The sequence below is a fragment of the Colobus angolensis genome, unplaced genomic scaffold, assembly GCF_000951035.1.
Source record: "Colobus angolensis palliatus isolate OR3802 unplaced genomic scaffold, Cang.pa_1.0 Scaffold83, whole genome shotgun sequence".
In the NCBI taxonomy this organism is placed as follows: domain Eukaryota; kingdom Metazoa; phylum Chordata; class Mammalia; order Primates; family Cercopithecidae; genus Colobus; species Colobus angolensis.
The window spans coordinates 4,295,389-4,311,933 of record NW_012122154.1 but is presented as its reverse complement, the minus strand read 5'-3'; the positions used below and the strand labels follow the sequence as shown (position 1 = coordinate 4,311,933).

Below are 16,545 nucleotides of genomic sequence, written 5' to 3'. Positions count from 1 at the left end.
ATTTCTTAATATCATCTGATGCTGAGATGTGTTAACTTTTCTCCAATTATATCATAAATGTTTTTGACAAGTTGATTCGTTCAAATTAGGATCTAAACAAGAGTCACACATTCTCTTTGGCTGATACGTCTTCTAGGTCTTTGTGTGGGCCAATGTTTTCATTTCTTTTTTCTTTTTTTGTTACAGACAAGGTCTCACCCTGTCACCCTGCTAGGAATGCAGTGGCACTACTGTAACTCAATGTAACCTCCAACTCCTGGGCTCAAGCTATCTCCTACCTCAGCCTCCTGAATAGCAAAGACTACAGATACATGCCATCACACCTAATTAAAAATTTTTTTTGTAGAGACAGGGTCTAACTATGATGCCCAGGCTGGTCTCAAACTTTTGGCCTCAAGTGATCCTCTTGCCTTGGCCTTCCAGAGTGCTGGGATTACAAGCATGAGCCACCACACCCGGCTTGTTTTCATTTCTTTTGAATAGAGTCTTAGGAATGTAATTGCTAGATCCTATGGCAAAGTTATGTTTGACTTTGAAGAAAACTGCCAAACTGTTTCCTAAATTGGCCATACCATTTTACATTCCCACCAGAAATTCATGAGGGTCCCAGTTTTTCCAAATCCTTGCCAACACTTGGCGTTGTCTCTCTTTTTGAATACAGTTATCTTAGTGTGTATGGAGTGGAATTGCATTGTGGTTTTACTTTATAATTCTGTAATGAAAACTTTTTCTTTGTTTTTTTTTTTTTTTTTTTTTTGAGATGGACTCACTCTGTTGCCTGAGCTGGAGTTCAGTGGCGTGATCTCAGCTCACTGCAACCTCTGCCTCCCACGTTCAAGCGATTCTTCTGCCTCAGTCTTCTGAGTAGCTGGGACTACAGGCGTGTACCACCACACCCAGCTAATTTTTTTTGTAGTTTTAGTAGAGACAGGGTTTCACTATGTTGGTCAGGCAGGTCTCAAACTCCTGACCTCAAGTGATCCGCCCGCCTTGGCCTCCCAAAGTGCTAGGACTGCACGAATGGTGAGCCACTGCACCCGGTGTAAATAACTTTTCTTATTCTTATTTGCCATTCATATGTCTTCGGTGAAATGTCTATCTAAGACTTCAGCCCATTTTTTTTGTGTAATTGTCTTCTCATTATTAATTCTAAGAGCTCTCTACATATTCTTGAGAGAAGCACTGTTATTAGATATATGACCTGCAAATACTTTCTCCCAGTCTGTGTCCTATCTTTTCATTTTCTTTCTTTTCTATCTTTTAAATTAGAGTTGGAGTCTCACCAGAAACACCAGTCAGGCTAGATTTGATCTTCTGGGCTTAAGTGATCCTCCTGCCTCAGCCTCCCAAATAGTTGAGACTACAGGTGTAGGTCATGGTGCCTGGCCTTTTCCAATTTATTATTTTTATTTTATTTTATTTTTTTCCTCAGACAATCAGGCAACGTGACCTTTTATATTTTTATTTTTTTAAGTTAACAGTATCTTCAGAAGCATATTTATTTATTTATTTATTTATTATTATTTTTTAGACGGAGTCTTGCTCTGTCGCCCAGGCTGGAGTGCAGTGGTACGATCTCGGCTCACTGCAACCTCTGCCTCCCAGATTCAAGTGATTCTCCTGCCTCAGCCTCTGGAGTAGCTGGGAGGCATGCACCACAACGCCTGGCTAATTTTTTGTATTTTTAGTAGAGACAGGGTTTCACTGTGTTAGTCAGGATGGTCTCAAACTTCTGACCTGGTGATCTGCCTGCCTCAGCCTCCCAAAGTGCTGGGATTAAAGGCGTGAGCCACTGTGCCTGGCAGAAGCATAAAAGTTTTTAATTTTAATGAGGTACAATTTATCATTTTTTTCTTTTATAGCTTGTCTATGTGTGGGCTCCTTTCTAGGCACTTTATTTTAGTCCACTGACTGATACGTTTACGCTTATACCACCAGCACATTGTCCTGATGACCGTTCCTGTAATAATAACCCTTCAAATCAGGTAGTATAAGTCCCCAGACTTCACAGTCTATCAAAATTGATTTTGTTATTCTAGAACCTCTGAATTTGCACATGAATTTAGAACCAGCCTTTCAATTTCAACAAAAAAACCTATTGGGATTTTTTATTGGAACTGCACTGTATCTGTAGAACAATTTAAGGAAAACAAGTATCTTAACAGGCTCAGGCCTGTAATCCCAACACTTTGGGAGGCTGAGGCAGGCAGACTGCTTGAGCCCAGGAGTTTGAGACCACCTTGGGTAACATGGTGAAATTTTCTCTCTACCCAAAATAGTAAAATTAGCTAGGTGTGGTGGCACATACCTGTAGTCCCAGCTACTTGGGAGGCTGAGGTGGGAGCCCAGGAGATGGAGAGTGCAGTGAGCTGTGGTTGTGCCACCACTGCATTCCAGCCTGGACAACAGAGCAAGACCCTATCTCAAGAAACAAACAAAAAAACCCCAAACCAAAACAATATTGAGTTTCTAAATCTATATGTATGAGGTCAGGAGTGGTGACTCACGCCTGTAATCCCAGCACTTTGGGAGGCCGAGGCAGGTGGGTCAGTTGAGCACAGGAGTTCAAGACCAGCCTGGCCAACACGGTGAAACCCTGCCTCTACTAAAAATACAAACAAAAATTAGCCAGGTGTGGTGGCAAGCGCCTGTGATCCCAACTACTTGGGAAGCTGAGGTACGAGAATTACTTGAACCCAGGAGGCAGAGTTTGCAGTTAGCTGAGAATATGCCACTGCACTCCAGCCTGGGCAACAGAGTGAGACTCAGTCTCAAAAAAAAAAAGAAAAAAAAAAAGTATGTTTATTTCTCCATTTATTTATTTTTCTTTTTAAAATTTTCTTTTGTTAGTGATCATTTTATAATTTTCAGTGTATATGACTTACACATTATTTTTATTAAGTTCATCCTTACATATTTTATATTTTTGGGTATTACTATAAATGATATATCTTAAACTTAAATTTTCCAATTGCTGATTGCTAGTATACAGAAATAGAATTGAGTTTTGCAAAGTAGTCATGTATCTCATTACTTTGCTAGAACTCAATGGATCTAGTAGCTTTGTAATAGATTCCATGGACTTTCCTATGAATCCAATTATACCAATTATACCATTACGTGAATGCCTTTTATAATCCTTCCTCTATTGCATTAGGGACAACATCCAGTACAATGTTGAACAGCTGTGGTAAGACCTGATATCCTTGCCTTGTTCCTGATGTTAGGGAATCTTTCATCTCAGGAAGTCTTTCATCATCAAATATGATGTTGTAAGAGATTTTTTCACGTATATACTTGATCAGGTTGAAGAAGTTACACTATCTTATTTTTATTTGTCCATAAACTTTTTTTTGAGATAGGGCTTCAGTCTGTCAGCTAGGTTGAAGTGCAGTGGCATGATCACAGTTCACCATACCTTGACCTCCTCGACCTAAGCGATCTTCCCACCTCAGCCTCCTGAGTAGATGGGAACACGGGTGTGCGCCATCACGCTCAACTAACCTTTTGTTTTTTGTAGAGATGGGGTCCCACTATGTTGCCCAAGCTGGTCTCAAACTCCTGGGTGCAAGCAACCCTCCTGCTTTAGCTTCCCAAAGTGTTGGGATTACACGTATGAGCCAAAGAACTCAGCCTTTGTGTTCTTTCTTGACTAATCTAGACAAAGGTTAATCAAGCTTATTCATTTTATTTTGAAGAATCAACTTTTACTTCATAAATTTTCTCCATTCTGTGCCTTTTTTTTTTTTTTTTTGAGACACAGTCTCGCTCTGTCACCCAGGCAGGAATACAGTGGCTGATTTAGGCTCATTGCAAGCTCTGCCTCCTGGGTTCACGCCATTCTCCTGCCTCAGCCTCCGGAGTAGCTGGGACTACAGGCGCCCACCACCACGCCCGGCTAATTTTTTCTTTTAGTAGAGACAGGGCTTCACCATGTTAGCCAGGATGCTCTCCATCTCCTGACCTAGTGATCCACCCGCCTCAGCCTCCCAAAATGCTGGGATTACAGGCGCGAGCCACCGCACTGGGCCACCTATTTTTTTATTTCATGGATTTCCAGTATTATTTCCTTCCTTCCTTTGGATTTAATTTACTTTTCTGTATTTTTTTCTTCCTTTTTGGTAGGGAGGGAGGGAGGAGAGAGGAGAGACTCTTTTCTAGCTCTCTAAGCAGATTAGATCCTTGATTTTAAAACTTTTCTTTCTTTTTTGAGATGGAGTCTCATTCTGTCACCCAGGTTAGAGTACAGTGGCACAATCTCAGCTCACTGCAACCTCTGCCTCCTGGGTTCAAGCAAGTCTCCTGCCTCAGTCTCCCAAGTATCTGGGACCACAGACAGGCACCACCACACCAGGCTAATTTTTCGTATTTTTAGTAGAGATGGGTTTTTGCTGTGTTGGCCAGGCTGTTCTTAAACTCCTGACCTCAAGTGATCCGCCTGCGTCGGCCTCCCAAAATACTGGGATTACAGGCATGAGGCGCTGTGCCCAGCCAAACTTCTCCTTTCTAATATTAGCATTTGATGCTATACATTTTGTTCTAAGCGATACCTTAGGTGTATTCCACAAATTTAAAAAGTTACATATTCTCATTATCACTCAATGGAGATATTTTCTAAATTTCTTTGTAAGTAGTTCTTTGAACTATGGGTTATTCAGAAGCATGTCATTTAATTTTCTAATCTTCCAGGTATCTGTTATTAATTTCTACTTTAATTTTGTTGAGGCCACAGAACATACCCAATATGATTTTAATCCTTCCAAATGTATTACATTTTGTTTTATGGCCCATTATTTGGTTTGTCCTATTGAATATTCCAAATGTACTTGAAGAGAATGTTTATTCTGATGCTTTTTGGTGTAGCAATCTATAAATGTCAATTATATCAAGCTCATCATTGATAGTGTTGCTGAAGTCCTTAATAGCTTTACTGCTTTTTGGCATACTTGTTTTATAAGCCAGGGGTACTATTTAATACCTTTTTTCATCTAATCTTTTTCCTTAAATTTACTCCATCTGATATTAATGTCCACTCCAACCTTCCCAATTAGTATTTATAATAGTATATATTTTCCCATTCTTTTAATTTTATTTTTTTAATTTTTGCACATATTTGTACTTGTTATTTAAAATTTTTTATTTACTTACTTTTTGAAATGTAGTCTTGATAGGTGGCCCAGGCTTGAGTGCAGTAGCTATTAACACGCATGATCACAGTGCACTGCAGTCTCTAACTCCTGGTCTCAAGTGATCCCCCTGCTTCAGCCTACCAAATAGCTGGGATTACAGGCGCATACCACCATGCCTGGCTTGTAACTGTTATTTTTAAACTCCTTATTGCTTAGTTCTATTTCAGTCATTTCTGGGTTTCTTTCCTTCCTTTCTTTTTTTTCAAGAGAGTTTCGCTTGTTGCCCAGGTTGGAGTGCAATGGCACCATCTCGGCTCACTGCAACCTCTGCCTCTTCTGGGTCTATTTCTATTAACTGGCTTTTCTTCTGGTTTTGGGTCACATTTTCCCATTGCTTTGTTGTAATTTTTGATTGAGTGACAAATATTCTGTATGCCACACTGCTGGGTGTCTGGATTTTGATGTCTTCCTTTAAAAAGTGTTGAGCCATGTTTTGGCAGGCAGTTAAGTTTGTTTTGGATCAATTTCTTTTTTTTTTTTTTTTTGAGATGGAGTCTTGCTCTGACGCTCAGGCTGGAGTGCAGTGGCATGATCTCAGCTCCTGGGTTTGAGCGATTCTTCTGCCTCAGCCTCCCAAGCAGCTGGGATTACAGGCACATGCTACCACGCCTGGCTAATTTTTGTACTTTTAGTAGAGATGGGGTTTCACCATGTTGGCCAGGCTGGTCTTCAACTTCTGACCTCAGGTGATCTGCCCACCTCGGCCTCCCAAAGTGCTGAAATTACAGGCATGAGCCACCGTGCCCAGCCTGATTCTTAAAATAAAATAAAATAAATAAATAAATAAAAATATTTAACAGAGCAGGTCTAGTTTAGTCCTACTACCAAAGTGTAATCTTTCTGGAGTCTTTACTGAATGTCCCAGGTGTTCAATGAATTTTCTCCATTTTGGGTGGGTGGAACTTCATCCAGCCTTATTAAGTGCTGGAAATTCTTCGGCTTATAGTTTCCCAGTAATTGTTTTTTTCCTCACTAGATCTTCTTTGCCAAACTGTGTGGGGTCTCATCCTGTGCATGCAGAGTTTACTATTCAGCCAAATCTACATATGGCATTGTCTGAAAAATGCCTCAGTCACAAAGTGAGGATAATCATATGGCTCACTTCATTTGTTTCTCAGTCTTGTGCTACATGTACAACATCCTAAACTGGTCTTCTAGGTTTTGTTTAGTTTTCTAGTTGTTTACAGCAGGAGGGCAGTTATTATCACTGTGAGAAGCAGAAGTCTACTTGGATTTTTTTTTTTTAAGACATAGGGTCTCACTATGTTGGCCAGGCTAGGCTCAAACTCCTGGTCTCAAGTAGTCCTCCTGCCTTAGCCTCCCAATGTGCTGGGATTACAGGTGTGAGCCACCACACCTGGCTGCTTCTTTATTATTTTTTGAGATAGGGTCTTGCTTTGTTGCCCAAGCTGGAGTGCAGTGACACATATCTCAGCTCACTACAACCTCTGGCTCCCAAGCTCCCAAGCCCAAGCAATCCTCCCACCTCAGACTACCAAGTAGCTCGGACTACAGGCATGTACCACCATGCCTGGCTAATTTTTTGTATTTTTTGTAGAGGTGGGGTTTCGCCATGTTGCTGAGGTTGGGCTAAAGCAATCCACCCACCTCGGCCTCTCAAAGTTCTGGGATTATAGGAGTGAGCCACAGTCCCCTGCTGCTTCTTTGATTTAAAAAATTTGTGTATTTCAAGGCTAATACTATGTTTAAAATAGTGTATTTTTAAATTCACTAAAACGTGGAAATGTGAATACTGACAACTGGTTATCTGATGATTTTAAGATACTGTTTTTAGAGCAGTGATAAAGTTAATGCACTTACGGCCAGGTGTGGTGGCTCATGCCTGTAATCCCAACACTCTGGGAGGCCGAGGTGGGCAGATCACCTGAGGTCAGAAGTTTCTGACCAGCCTGGCCAATATGGTGAAAACCTGTCTCTACTAAACATACAAAAATTGGTCGGGCATGGTGGCACCCCCCTGTAATCCCAGGTACTCAGGAAGCTGGGCTGGGATTGCGCCACCGTACTCCAGCCTGGGCAACAGAGCAATACACCATCTCAAAACAAACAAAAAAAGTTAATGCACTTACATGAGAGACTTTTATTGTTAAAGAGTACATACTGAAGTATAGATTAAATAATATGATGTCTAGGACTTTTCTTCAAAATAAGATAAAATGAGAGGGGATAAATGGGTGAAGTTATTAATGAAACAAGACAGGCTGTAAACTGGTAACAGTTAAAGCTGGGTGATGGGCTCAATACACTTTTTTGTCTACTTCTGTGTATGTTTCAAATTTTCACATTTAAAAAAAGTCAGCAGAAATAATTTCTCTCTGTGTGACTATAACTCCAACTTGGGTTCAAGGGGTTTTTTCTCTGAGCCAGAGTCTTGCTGTTTCGCCCAGGATGGAATACAGTAGTGTGATCTCAGCTCACTGCAACCTCTACCTCCTGGGTTCAAGCAATTATTGCGCCTCAGCCTCCCGAGTAGATGGGATGTGCCACCATGCCTGGTTAATTTTTGCATTTTTAGTGGAGATGGGGTTTCACCGTGTTGGCCAGGCTGGCTTGAACCCCTGACCTCAAGTTATCCACCCACCTCAGCCTCCCAAGGTGCGGGGATTTTAGGCCTAAGTCACTTGCACTAGGCCGGTTCATGTGTTTTTAATTTGTAGGGATTGCTTTCATTTCTTTTTGACTTAATTTTTGTTTGAATGATGTAAAATATTTACATGGCTATTAAACGATAAAACATAATTCAGAGTTCTCCCTTTTATCCCTGTTCCTTGTGTTTTCTCACTTCCCCATATAAATAACTATTTTTACTTACTTTATTTTTGATTGGCATTTCCATTCTTTTTCAAAATAAATAAATATGGATATATATATATATATATATGTATTAAGTCTTCTGGCCCTACAAAAGGTGTATTATACAAACTCCTCTGCAGTTTCCTTTTCTTCATTTAACAACATGTCCTCAAGATCACTCCAAAGCATTATATAGAGATTTTCCTCATTACTTTTATTCAACCAGTACTCTACTGATAGACATTGGATAGTTTCCTATCTTTTGCTATTACAAGTAATGTAGTAGCCTTGCACATATATATTATGTTTTCGCCAATGCATCTTGAGGATAAGACAGATTCTGACAAAAAAGCATTAATTACATATCACTTTTCTAGATACCAAGTGGTCAAATTCTTAATCTTTATAACATAAGTACTCAAAGGAAACAAAAATTAAAAGATAATTTATCTAAAGCAAATGTAGTTCTGTTGGTATAAAGTAATGGTGGAGGAAGAGGTTAGTATATTTCATCTCTCACAGTAAAGGTTTCCAAATCAATCTATAGGAATACTTATTAGTAGAGGCCGGGCGCAGTGGCTCACGCCTGTAATCTCAACACTTTGGGAGGCCGAGGCGGGCAGATCACGAGGTCAGGAGATCGAGACCATCCTGGCTAACACAGTGAAACCTCATCTCTACTAAAAGTACAAAAAATTAGCCAGACATGGTGGCATGTGCCTGTAGTCCCAGCTACTTGGGAGGTTGAGGCAGGAGAATCGCTTTAACTCAGGAGGCGGCGGTTACAGTGAGCCAAGGTTGCACCACTGTAGTCTAGCCTGGGCGACAGAGCGAGACTTCATCTCAGAAAAAAAAAAAGAAATACTTATTAGTAGAGTTAATGAATAACTACCTTCTAGGTCTAATTTCTGGGACTATAAGCCTCTTGAGGATGAAGAATTAAGCTTAATTTCCTTCAGATCATGACCAACAGAGACACAGCACGTTTAGTGAATCATTTTCATTTAATAACTGTTCTCAGGACTGATTATCATAAGCTGTTTAGTCCTCTGTTTAAGATTTTAATCTTTTCATAGAATTATGTTTACTATGGCTTTTAGTTGGTAGCTACTAGTATCTTGAAATATAAATAATCCCAGTAATATGTGTTATTACTATCCCTACTGTATCTACATTGACAATTATTAAAAGTTTCACCTTAAATATCAAAGATAGAATTCCAAAACAAGTTTCTCATTCCATTTCTACTTTGATACTGCTTTCTCTTTTAAAAATATCTTTCCTCTACAAAACCAATACAAAATTTGCTAAATATAGTTAGTGGCCTAAATTTAAAGGTAGTATCAGCCAGACATAAGGGGCTATGACTTATCCTCCTAAAACATAAAATACTTACGCGTCTGTTGTCTTTGTACACCCATTTAGATTCAGTACTTCAATGTTCCTGCAGTTTTGTGCAAATGTTCTTTATAGGAAAGAAAGTAAGAGGTTTCAAATGAAACAAGCAAAATTCCAGGCCTTAAAAAAGTAATAAAATATTATTGGTAATATTGATTGTTGATACCTGTGATACTGTGATATAAAGGAAAAACATGTATTTGGTCTTCATCCTTGGTTCTTGGCATCCAGTCCCTAAAATCTTTGTAATTTCCTGAGTGATAGTATCTTTTGTTACAGGTTGGTGAAAAGTAATCGCGGTTTTTGCCATTACTATTAATTAACAGTAACTGCCATTACTGTTAATGGCAAAAACTGATTACTTTTGCACAAACCTAATATAATATTTGGTCTTCAATCATGTCTATGATCAAGGAACCTCTGTAAAAACCCCTAAATGATAGGGATCAGAGAGCTTCTGGGTTGGTGAATGTAACCACATGCCAGAAGGGTAGTATACCCCAATTCCACGGGGACAGAAGATCCTGTGCCTGGGATCCTTCTAGACCCTGCCTTATACACCTTTTCATATTCCTTCTACCTCAGCCTCCCTAAATGCTGGGATTATAGGTGTGAGCCACTGAGCCTGGCCATGATTTTTTTTTTTGAGATGGAATCTCTCTCTGTCGCCGAGGCTGGAGTATAGTGGTGCCATCTCAGCCCACTGCAGCCTCCACCTCCCAGGTTCAAGCGATTCTCCTGCCTCAGCCTCCTGAGTAGCTGGGATGACAGGCACGCACGACCATGCCTAAGTTTCTGTATTTTTAGTAGAGACAGGGTTTCGCCATGTTGGTTAGGCTGGTCTTGAACTCCTCACCTCAAGTGATCCACCCACATCAGCCTCCCAAAGTGCTGAGATTACAGGCTTGGGCTATCACACCTGGTTTAAATTAATTTTTTTTTTTTTTGAGACGGAGTCTCGCTCTGTCGCCCAGGCTGGAGTGCAGTGGCCAGATCTCAGCTCATTGCAAGCTCCGCCTCCCGGGTTTACGCCATTCTCCTGCCTCAGCCTCCCGAGTAGCTGGGACTAGAGGCGCCCGCCACCTCGCCCGGCTAGTTTTTTGTATTTTTTTTTAGTAGAGACGGGGTTTCACTGTGTTAGCCAGGATGGTCTCGATCTCCTGACCTCGTGATCCGCTCGTCTTGGCCTCCCAAAGTGCTGGGATTACAGGCTTGAGCCACCGCGCCCGGCCCTAATTTTCAATTATAAATTCTTCAAACATAACTTTAAAAATTATTTTAAATTAAAAAAATAAATGATTGCTTATTTATTTTTAGAGACGGGGTCTTCCTCTGTCACTCAGGCTAGAGTACAGTGGCGCAATCACAGCTAACTGTAGTGTAGCCTCAACCTCCCAGGCTCAAGTGATCCTCCTACCTCAGTCTCCCTAGTAGCTTAGTTTACAGGCATATGTCACCTAATCTGGCTAATTAAAAAAAGTTTTCTGTAGAGATGCGGGCCTTGCCATGCTGCCTAGATTGGTCTTATACTCCTGGCCTCAAGTGTAATCCTCCCACCTAGCCTCACAAAGTCCTGGGGCCACTGCCCAGGTTAGGGTTAACCATAACCCTAAAAAAGAACTAGGCTGGGTGCGGTGGCTCATGCCTGTAATTCCAGCACTTTGGGAGGCTGAGGCAAGAAGACTGCTTGAGTGCAAGAGTTCGAGACCAGCCTGGACAACAAAATGAGACGGTGACTCTATAAAAAAACTTTAAAACTTAGCCAGGCGTGGTGGTACACGTCTTTAGTCACAGCTACTCAAGAGGGGGAGGATTGCTTGAATCCAGCAGTTCAAGACTGCAGTGAGCCATGATTATGCCAGGGCACTCCAGTGAGCCATGATTATGCCAGGGCACTTTAGCCTGGGTGACAGTGCGAGACCTTGTCTCAAAATATAAAATAAAAATAATTAATTAATTTAAAAAACTTATTCAAAGCTCCAAAAGAACCACTTATGATGGGGAATGTAGGATTTTTTCAGGCAGTACTTGTTCTTGTTTATTGTTAAAAGTACATTTCTTATTACTGGATATTTTCAGATTATAAGCAATGTATGTGTGGTTGCATTTTTAATAACTTAGTTATTTTAAAACGATTTTAGCCTTTTCTGGGTGAGATGGTGCTGCTCTTCACTTCCATCAAGAAGATTAATCAACAGTTATGTTTTCACCTTAATGCATTGTCTCCCACTCCAAGACATCCACGAAGACTTAACTTTCGTAAAAAGCCCCCACATCGTTTTGAAATATTCTCCACTACTCGGCCCTGTAAAAAGAGACAGGCAAAAAAAAAGATAACCCACCTCATTACTTTAGAAAAGAACACATCCTCATTTTTAACGATTTATAAACAAAGAGAAAATGCTTCTGTTATGACCTAATTAATTTAATAGGAAAATTGTAACTTACCCTGGGAAAGCTTTCCTGATTAAGCCACAGCTACTGAAGTACAGTAACTACATTTATTTTTTTGTATCTTTTCCAAAATGTTTATTATAGTACTCTGCTTATAGTAGGGACCCAATCAACATTTAACAAAAACTGGCCAGTTTTATTTTGTTTGGGCTGGGCACAGTGGCTCACACCTGTAATTCCAGCACTTTGGGAGGCCAAGGCAGGTGGATCACGAGGTCAGGAGATCAACACCATCCTGGCTAACACGGTGAAACTCCATCTCTACTAAAAATACAAAAAATTAGCCGGGCGTGGTGGCAGGCACCTGTAGTTCCAGCTACTTGGGAGGCTGAGGCAGGAGAATGGCATGAACCTGGGAGACGGAGCTTGTAGTGAGCCCCAGGTCTCGCTCCACTGCACTCCAGCCTGGGCGACAAAGCGAAACTCGTCTCAAAAACAGCAACAAAAGCTGGCCAGGCACAGTGGATTCCACCTATAATCCCAGCACTTTGGGAGGCTGAGGCGGGCGGATCATTTGAGGTCAGGAGTTCAATACAAGCCTGGCCAACATGGTAAAACCCAGTCTCTACCAAAAATACAAAAATTAGCCAGGCATGGTGGCTCACGCCTGTAGTCCCAGCTACTCGGGAGGTTGAGGCATGAGAATTGCTTGAATCCAGGAGGCAGAGGTTGCAGTGAGCTGAGACCGCACCACTGCACTCCAGCCTGGGTGACAAAATGAGACTCTGTCTCAAAAACAAAAACAAACAAAAACAAAAGCTTGCTGAATAATTTTGTGGGTGGTGTTGCTTTATTTACATCCATGAAGGTTAGAGAATTGTGAAAAACACAGCTGGGCGCGGTGGCTCAAGCCTGTAATTCCTGCACTTTGGGAAGCCGAGACGAGTGGATCACAAGGTCAGGAGACCCAGACCATCCTGGCGAACATGGTGAAACCCCGTCTCTACTAAAAAAAAAAAAAAAGTACAAAAAACTAGCCGGGCGAGGTGGCGGGCGCCTGTAGTCCCAGCTACTCTGGAGGCTGAGGCAGAAGAATGGCGTAAACCCGGGAGGTGGAGCTTGCAGTGAGCTGAGATCCGGCCACTGCACTCCAGCCTGGGCGACAGAGTGAGACTCCATCTCAAAAAATAAATAACTAAAAAATAAAATAAAATAATAATCACTAACATTACACTGGATTTTGTTTTTCGCAATTCTCGGACTACAGGCGCCCACCACCTCGCCCGGCTAGTTTTTTGTATTTTTTTAGTAGAGACGGGGTTTCACCGTGTTAGCCAGGATGGTCTCGATCTCCTGACCTCGTGATCCGCCCGTCTCGGCTTCCCAAAGTGCTGGGATTACAGGCTTGAGCCACTGCGCCCGGCCATGGGTATTATTTTAAAAGCACTTTGGTTGGTTTCAAACTCCTGACCTCAAGTGATCTGCCCACCTTGGCCTCCCAAAGTGCTGGGATTAAAGGTGTAAGCCATCTCACGTGCCCTCAAAAAACCTTATTTAATCCTCAAGAAGCCATGAAGAAGCTATTATTTCTACCTTCCTGATGAGAAGGATAAGAACTACAGAGTTCAAATTCAGTTTAAAATATTTAAGGGTAAGCCATTCTCCATTTTATAGGTAATAGGCTATACTAAGAGATAAAACATGGGGTGGGGGGAAGTGAGAGGAGGAAAAAAACCTCTCTCTGTAGCAAAAACAATTCAATAAATGGCTTTGGCTTTATTCAACCTTTGTCCTCCAAGAAATTGGCTCCTCAAGAATCAAAACATATATCTCAAAAAAATATATATACAAACGCCATCCTAACAAATTATAACTCTCTTTGTTCTTCAGTAAACAAATATAAAACGTCTTCACTAAAATAAGCAAACATAGATTCCATGTTTCCACTGCAAAAACAAACTTTTAGTCCTGTTTCAGGACCAAAGAGTCCTATTTAGTCCTACTAATACTAAGTAATTGTATTATTTCAGTGAAATAATCTGGCTCATTCTCAAAAACTGCAGAAACTCTTGGGAACTCTGGAGGTTCCTGTAAACTTCAGATGCACTGAAAATAATATTTCCTCTCTCTAAGGAAAATGAGATTAATATGGCCAGGGCTAATCTGTTCCATGCTGTAATTACTAACATAAAAACTGGGGCCACACACCACATAATTATACCTCAATATCCCTCTGGAAATCAAATAGGTCAATTCGCTGCCAGTTACTGCCATCCAGAGCCAGAACATTCCAGGCCTATTTTAAAGAAAAAGAGACAGAATGAATAGAAGCTAAAATTAAGGGGAAAAGGCAGCAATATTCAAGTTCACAATTCAACCAACTAATGACTAAAATGGATCCAAAAATTTATCAGGCCCTACCCACTTACTCCCAAATGATGTATCTTACTCCTGACCCATACTGTATTCTCCAATTAGATAATCTCATAAATGAGTGGGTACTAGAAACTAGCAGCTACAAAAGATCTTAGGCCAGGCATGGTGACTCAAATTTATAATTCCATCACATTGGGAGGTCAAGGTGGAAGGATCACTTGAGCCCAGGAGTTCCAGATTAGCCTGGGCAATATAGCGAGACCCGATCCCTATAAAAAAAATTTAAAAAGTCAGCCAGGTGTGGTGGCTCACGTCTGTAATCCCAGCACTTTGGGAGGCCGAGGTGGGCAGACACCTGAGGTCAAGAGTTTGAGACCAGCCTGGCCAACATGGTGGAACCCCATCTCTACTAAAAGTACAAAAATTAGCTGGGTGTGGTGGCATGTGCCTGTAATCTCAGCTACTCGGGAGGCCGAGGCAGGAGAATCACTTGAACCCAGGAGGCGGAGGTTGCACTAAGCCAAGATTGTGCTATTGTATTCCAGCCTGGGCAACAGAGTGAAACATCTGGAGGGGGGGGAATTTAAAAAATTAATCAGGCGTGGTGGCACACACCTGCAGTCCCAGCTACTCGGATGGCTGAGGTGGGAGGATCGCGTGAGCCTGGGAGGTAAGGGCTGCAGTGAGCCATGGTCTCACCATTGTACTCCAGCCTGGGTGACAGAGCAAGACCTTGGTAAAAAACAAAAACAAGACTAACCCTCCCTCCCCCTGCCCACACACACTGAAATTAAAGAAGTTAAGGAAAGGGCAGGTTGTGATAAGTATCATAGCCGCAAGGTGTTTTCTAACTGGAAAATTCTAGTTTCTAATACCAAAATGAGACAAAAGTTCAGTTGATGAAAAGCAAGTCTTTCTTCTATCCTTAAAAATATGATCCTTAAAATATCCTTCTATCTGGAAAAATATGAAGGTAAAACCAAATATCAAAGGGGAGAGTATTCTGAATACTGCTCTATTCTCACTCTTTTTTTCTATATGTAGAGTATACATAGAGATAAATATATGTATTTCTTGAGACAGGTTATCACTCAGTCACCTGGGATGGAGTGCAGTGGCTCAATCATGGGTCACTTGCAGCCTTGACCTCCCCAACTCAAGCAATCCTCTCACCTCAGCCTCCCAAGTAGCTGGAACCACAGGCATGCATCACCACATCTGGCTTTTTTTTTTTTTTTTTTGAGACGGAGTCTCGCTCTGTCGCCCAGGCTGGAGTGCAGTGGTGCAATCTTGGCTCACTGCAAGCTCCGCGTCCCGGGTTCACGTCATTCTCCTGTCTCAGCCTCCCAAGTAGCTGGGACTATAGGCACACGCCTTCAGCCTGGCTAATTTTTTGTATTTTCAGTAGAGATGGGGTTTCACTGTGTTAGGCAGGATGGTCTTGATCTCCCGACCTCGTGATCCGCCCGCCTCGGCCTCCCAAAGTGCTGGTATTACAGGCGTGAGCCACCGCACCCAGTCTTAATTTTTAAAATTTTCTGTAGAGATAGGGCTCCCTATGTTGCCCAGGCTAGTCTTGAACTCCTGGCCTCAAGCAATCCTCCCACCTTGGCCCCTCAAAGTGAAGGGATTATAGGTGTGAGCCACCAGGCCTAGCCTTAGTTCAGTACTTCTTTGCTATCTATATCCTATCACCTGGTAGGACTTACAACTGTGATACAGTGATTTGGGACTTAGAAAAGATACTATCATTTCTCTGAAACTTTGTATTTTATTATTTTTTTTGAGACAGAGTCTCGCTCTGTTGTGCCCAGGCTGGAGTGCAGTGGCACGATCTCGGCTCACTCCAAGTTCCGATTCTGCATTAACTGTGAATCTTACTAAATAGAATTACTGGTGAAGCAAATTTATCCATCGAGACTATCTGGTATGTGTTACGTATGTATTCTGTTGGTGCTGGAAGATGTCTGTGTGCCTGTATCAACATGCGACTTCAGGTAAAGTTTCTTCATGTTCACAGTTCTTAGCAAATGCAGTTTCAATCCATAGACAGCCAGCAGTGGATGTTACTACAGAAAAATGCAGGATTACAATTGTCCTTGTGTAGGCCGGGTGCTGTGGCTCACACCTGTAATCCCAGCACTTTGGGAGGCCGAGGTGGGCAGATCACGACATCAGGAGATTGAGACCATCCTGGCTAACATGGTGAAACCCTGTCTCTACTGAAAATACAAAAAATTAGCCAGGCGTGGTGGTGGGCGCCTGTAGTCCCAGCTACATGGGAGGCTGAGGCAAGAAGACTGCTTGAGTGCAAGAGTTCGAGACCAGCCTGGACAACAAAATGAGACGGTGACTCTATAAAAAAACTTTAAAA

General features: G+C 41.7%; 1 protein-coding gene across 1 annotated transcript in view; it reads right to left on the bottom strand.

Moving 5' to 3' along the window:
• The window catches only part of FBXL20 (F-box and leucine-rich repeat protein 20), a 186,939-nt gene that overhangs the window by 32,820 nt on the left and 137,574 nt on the right, over positions 1 to 16,545 (bottom strand). Inside the window, 3 exon segments of the mRNA XM_011929910.1 lie at positions 9,400 to 9,468; positions 11,612 to 11,706; positions 14,017 to 14,091. Coding sequence (XP_011785300.1) covers positions 9,400 to 9,468; positions 11,612 to 11,706; positions 14,017 to 14,091 — 239 coding nt within the window.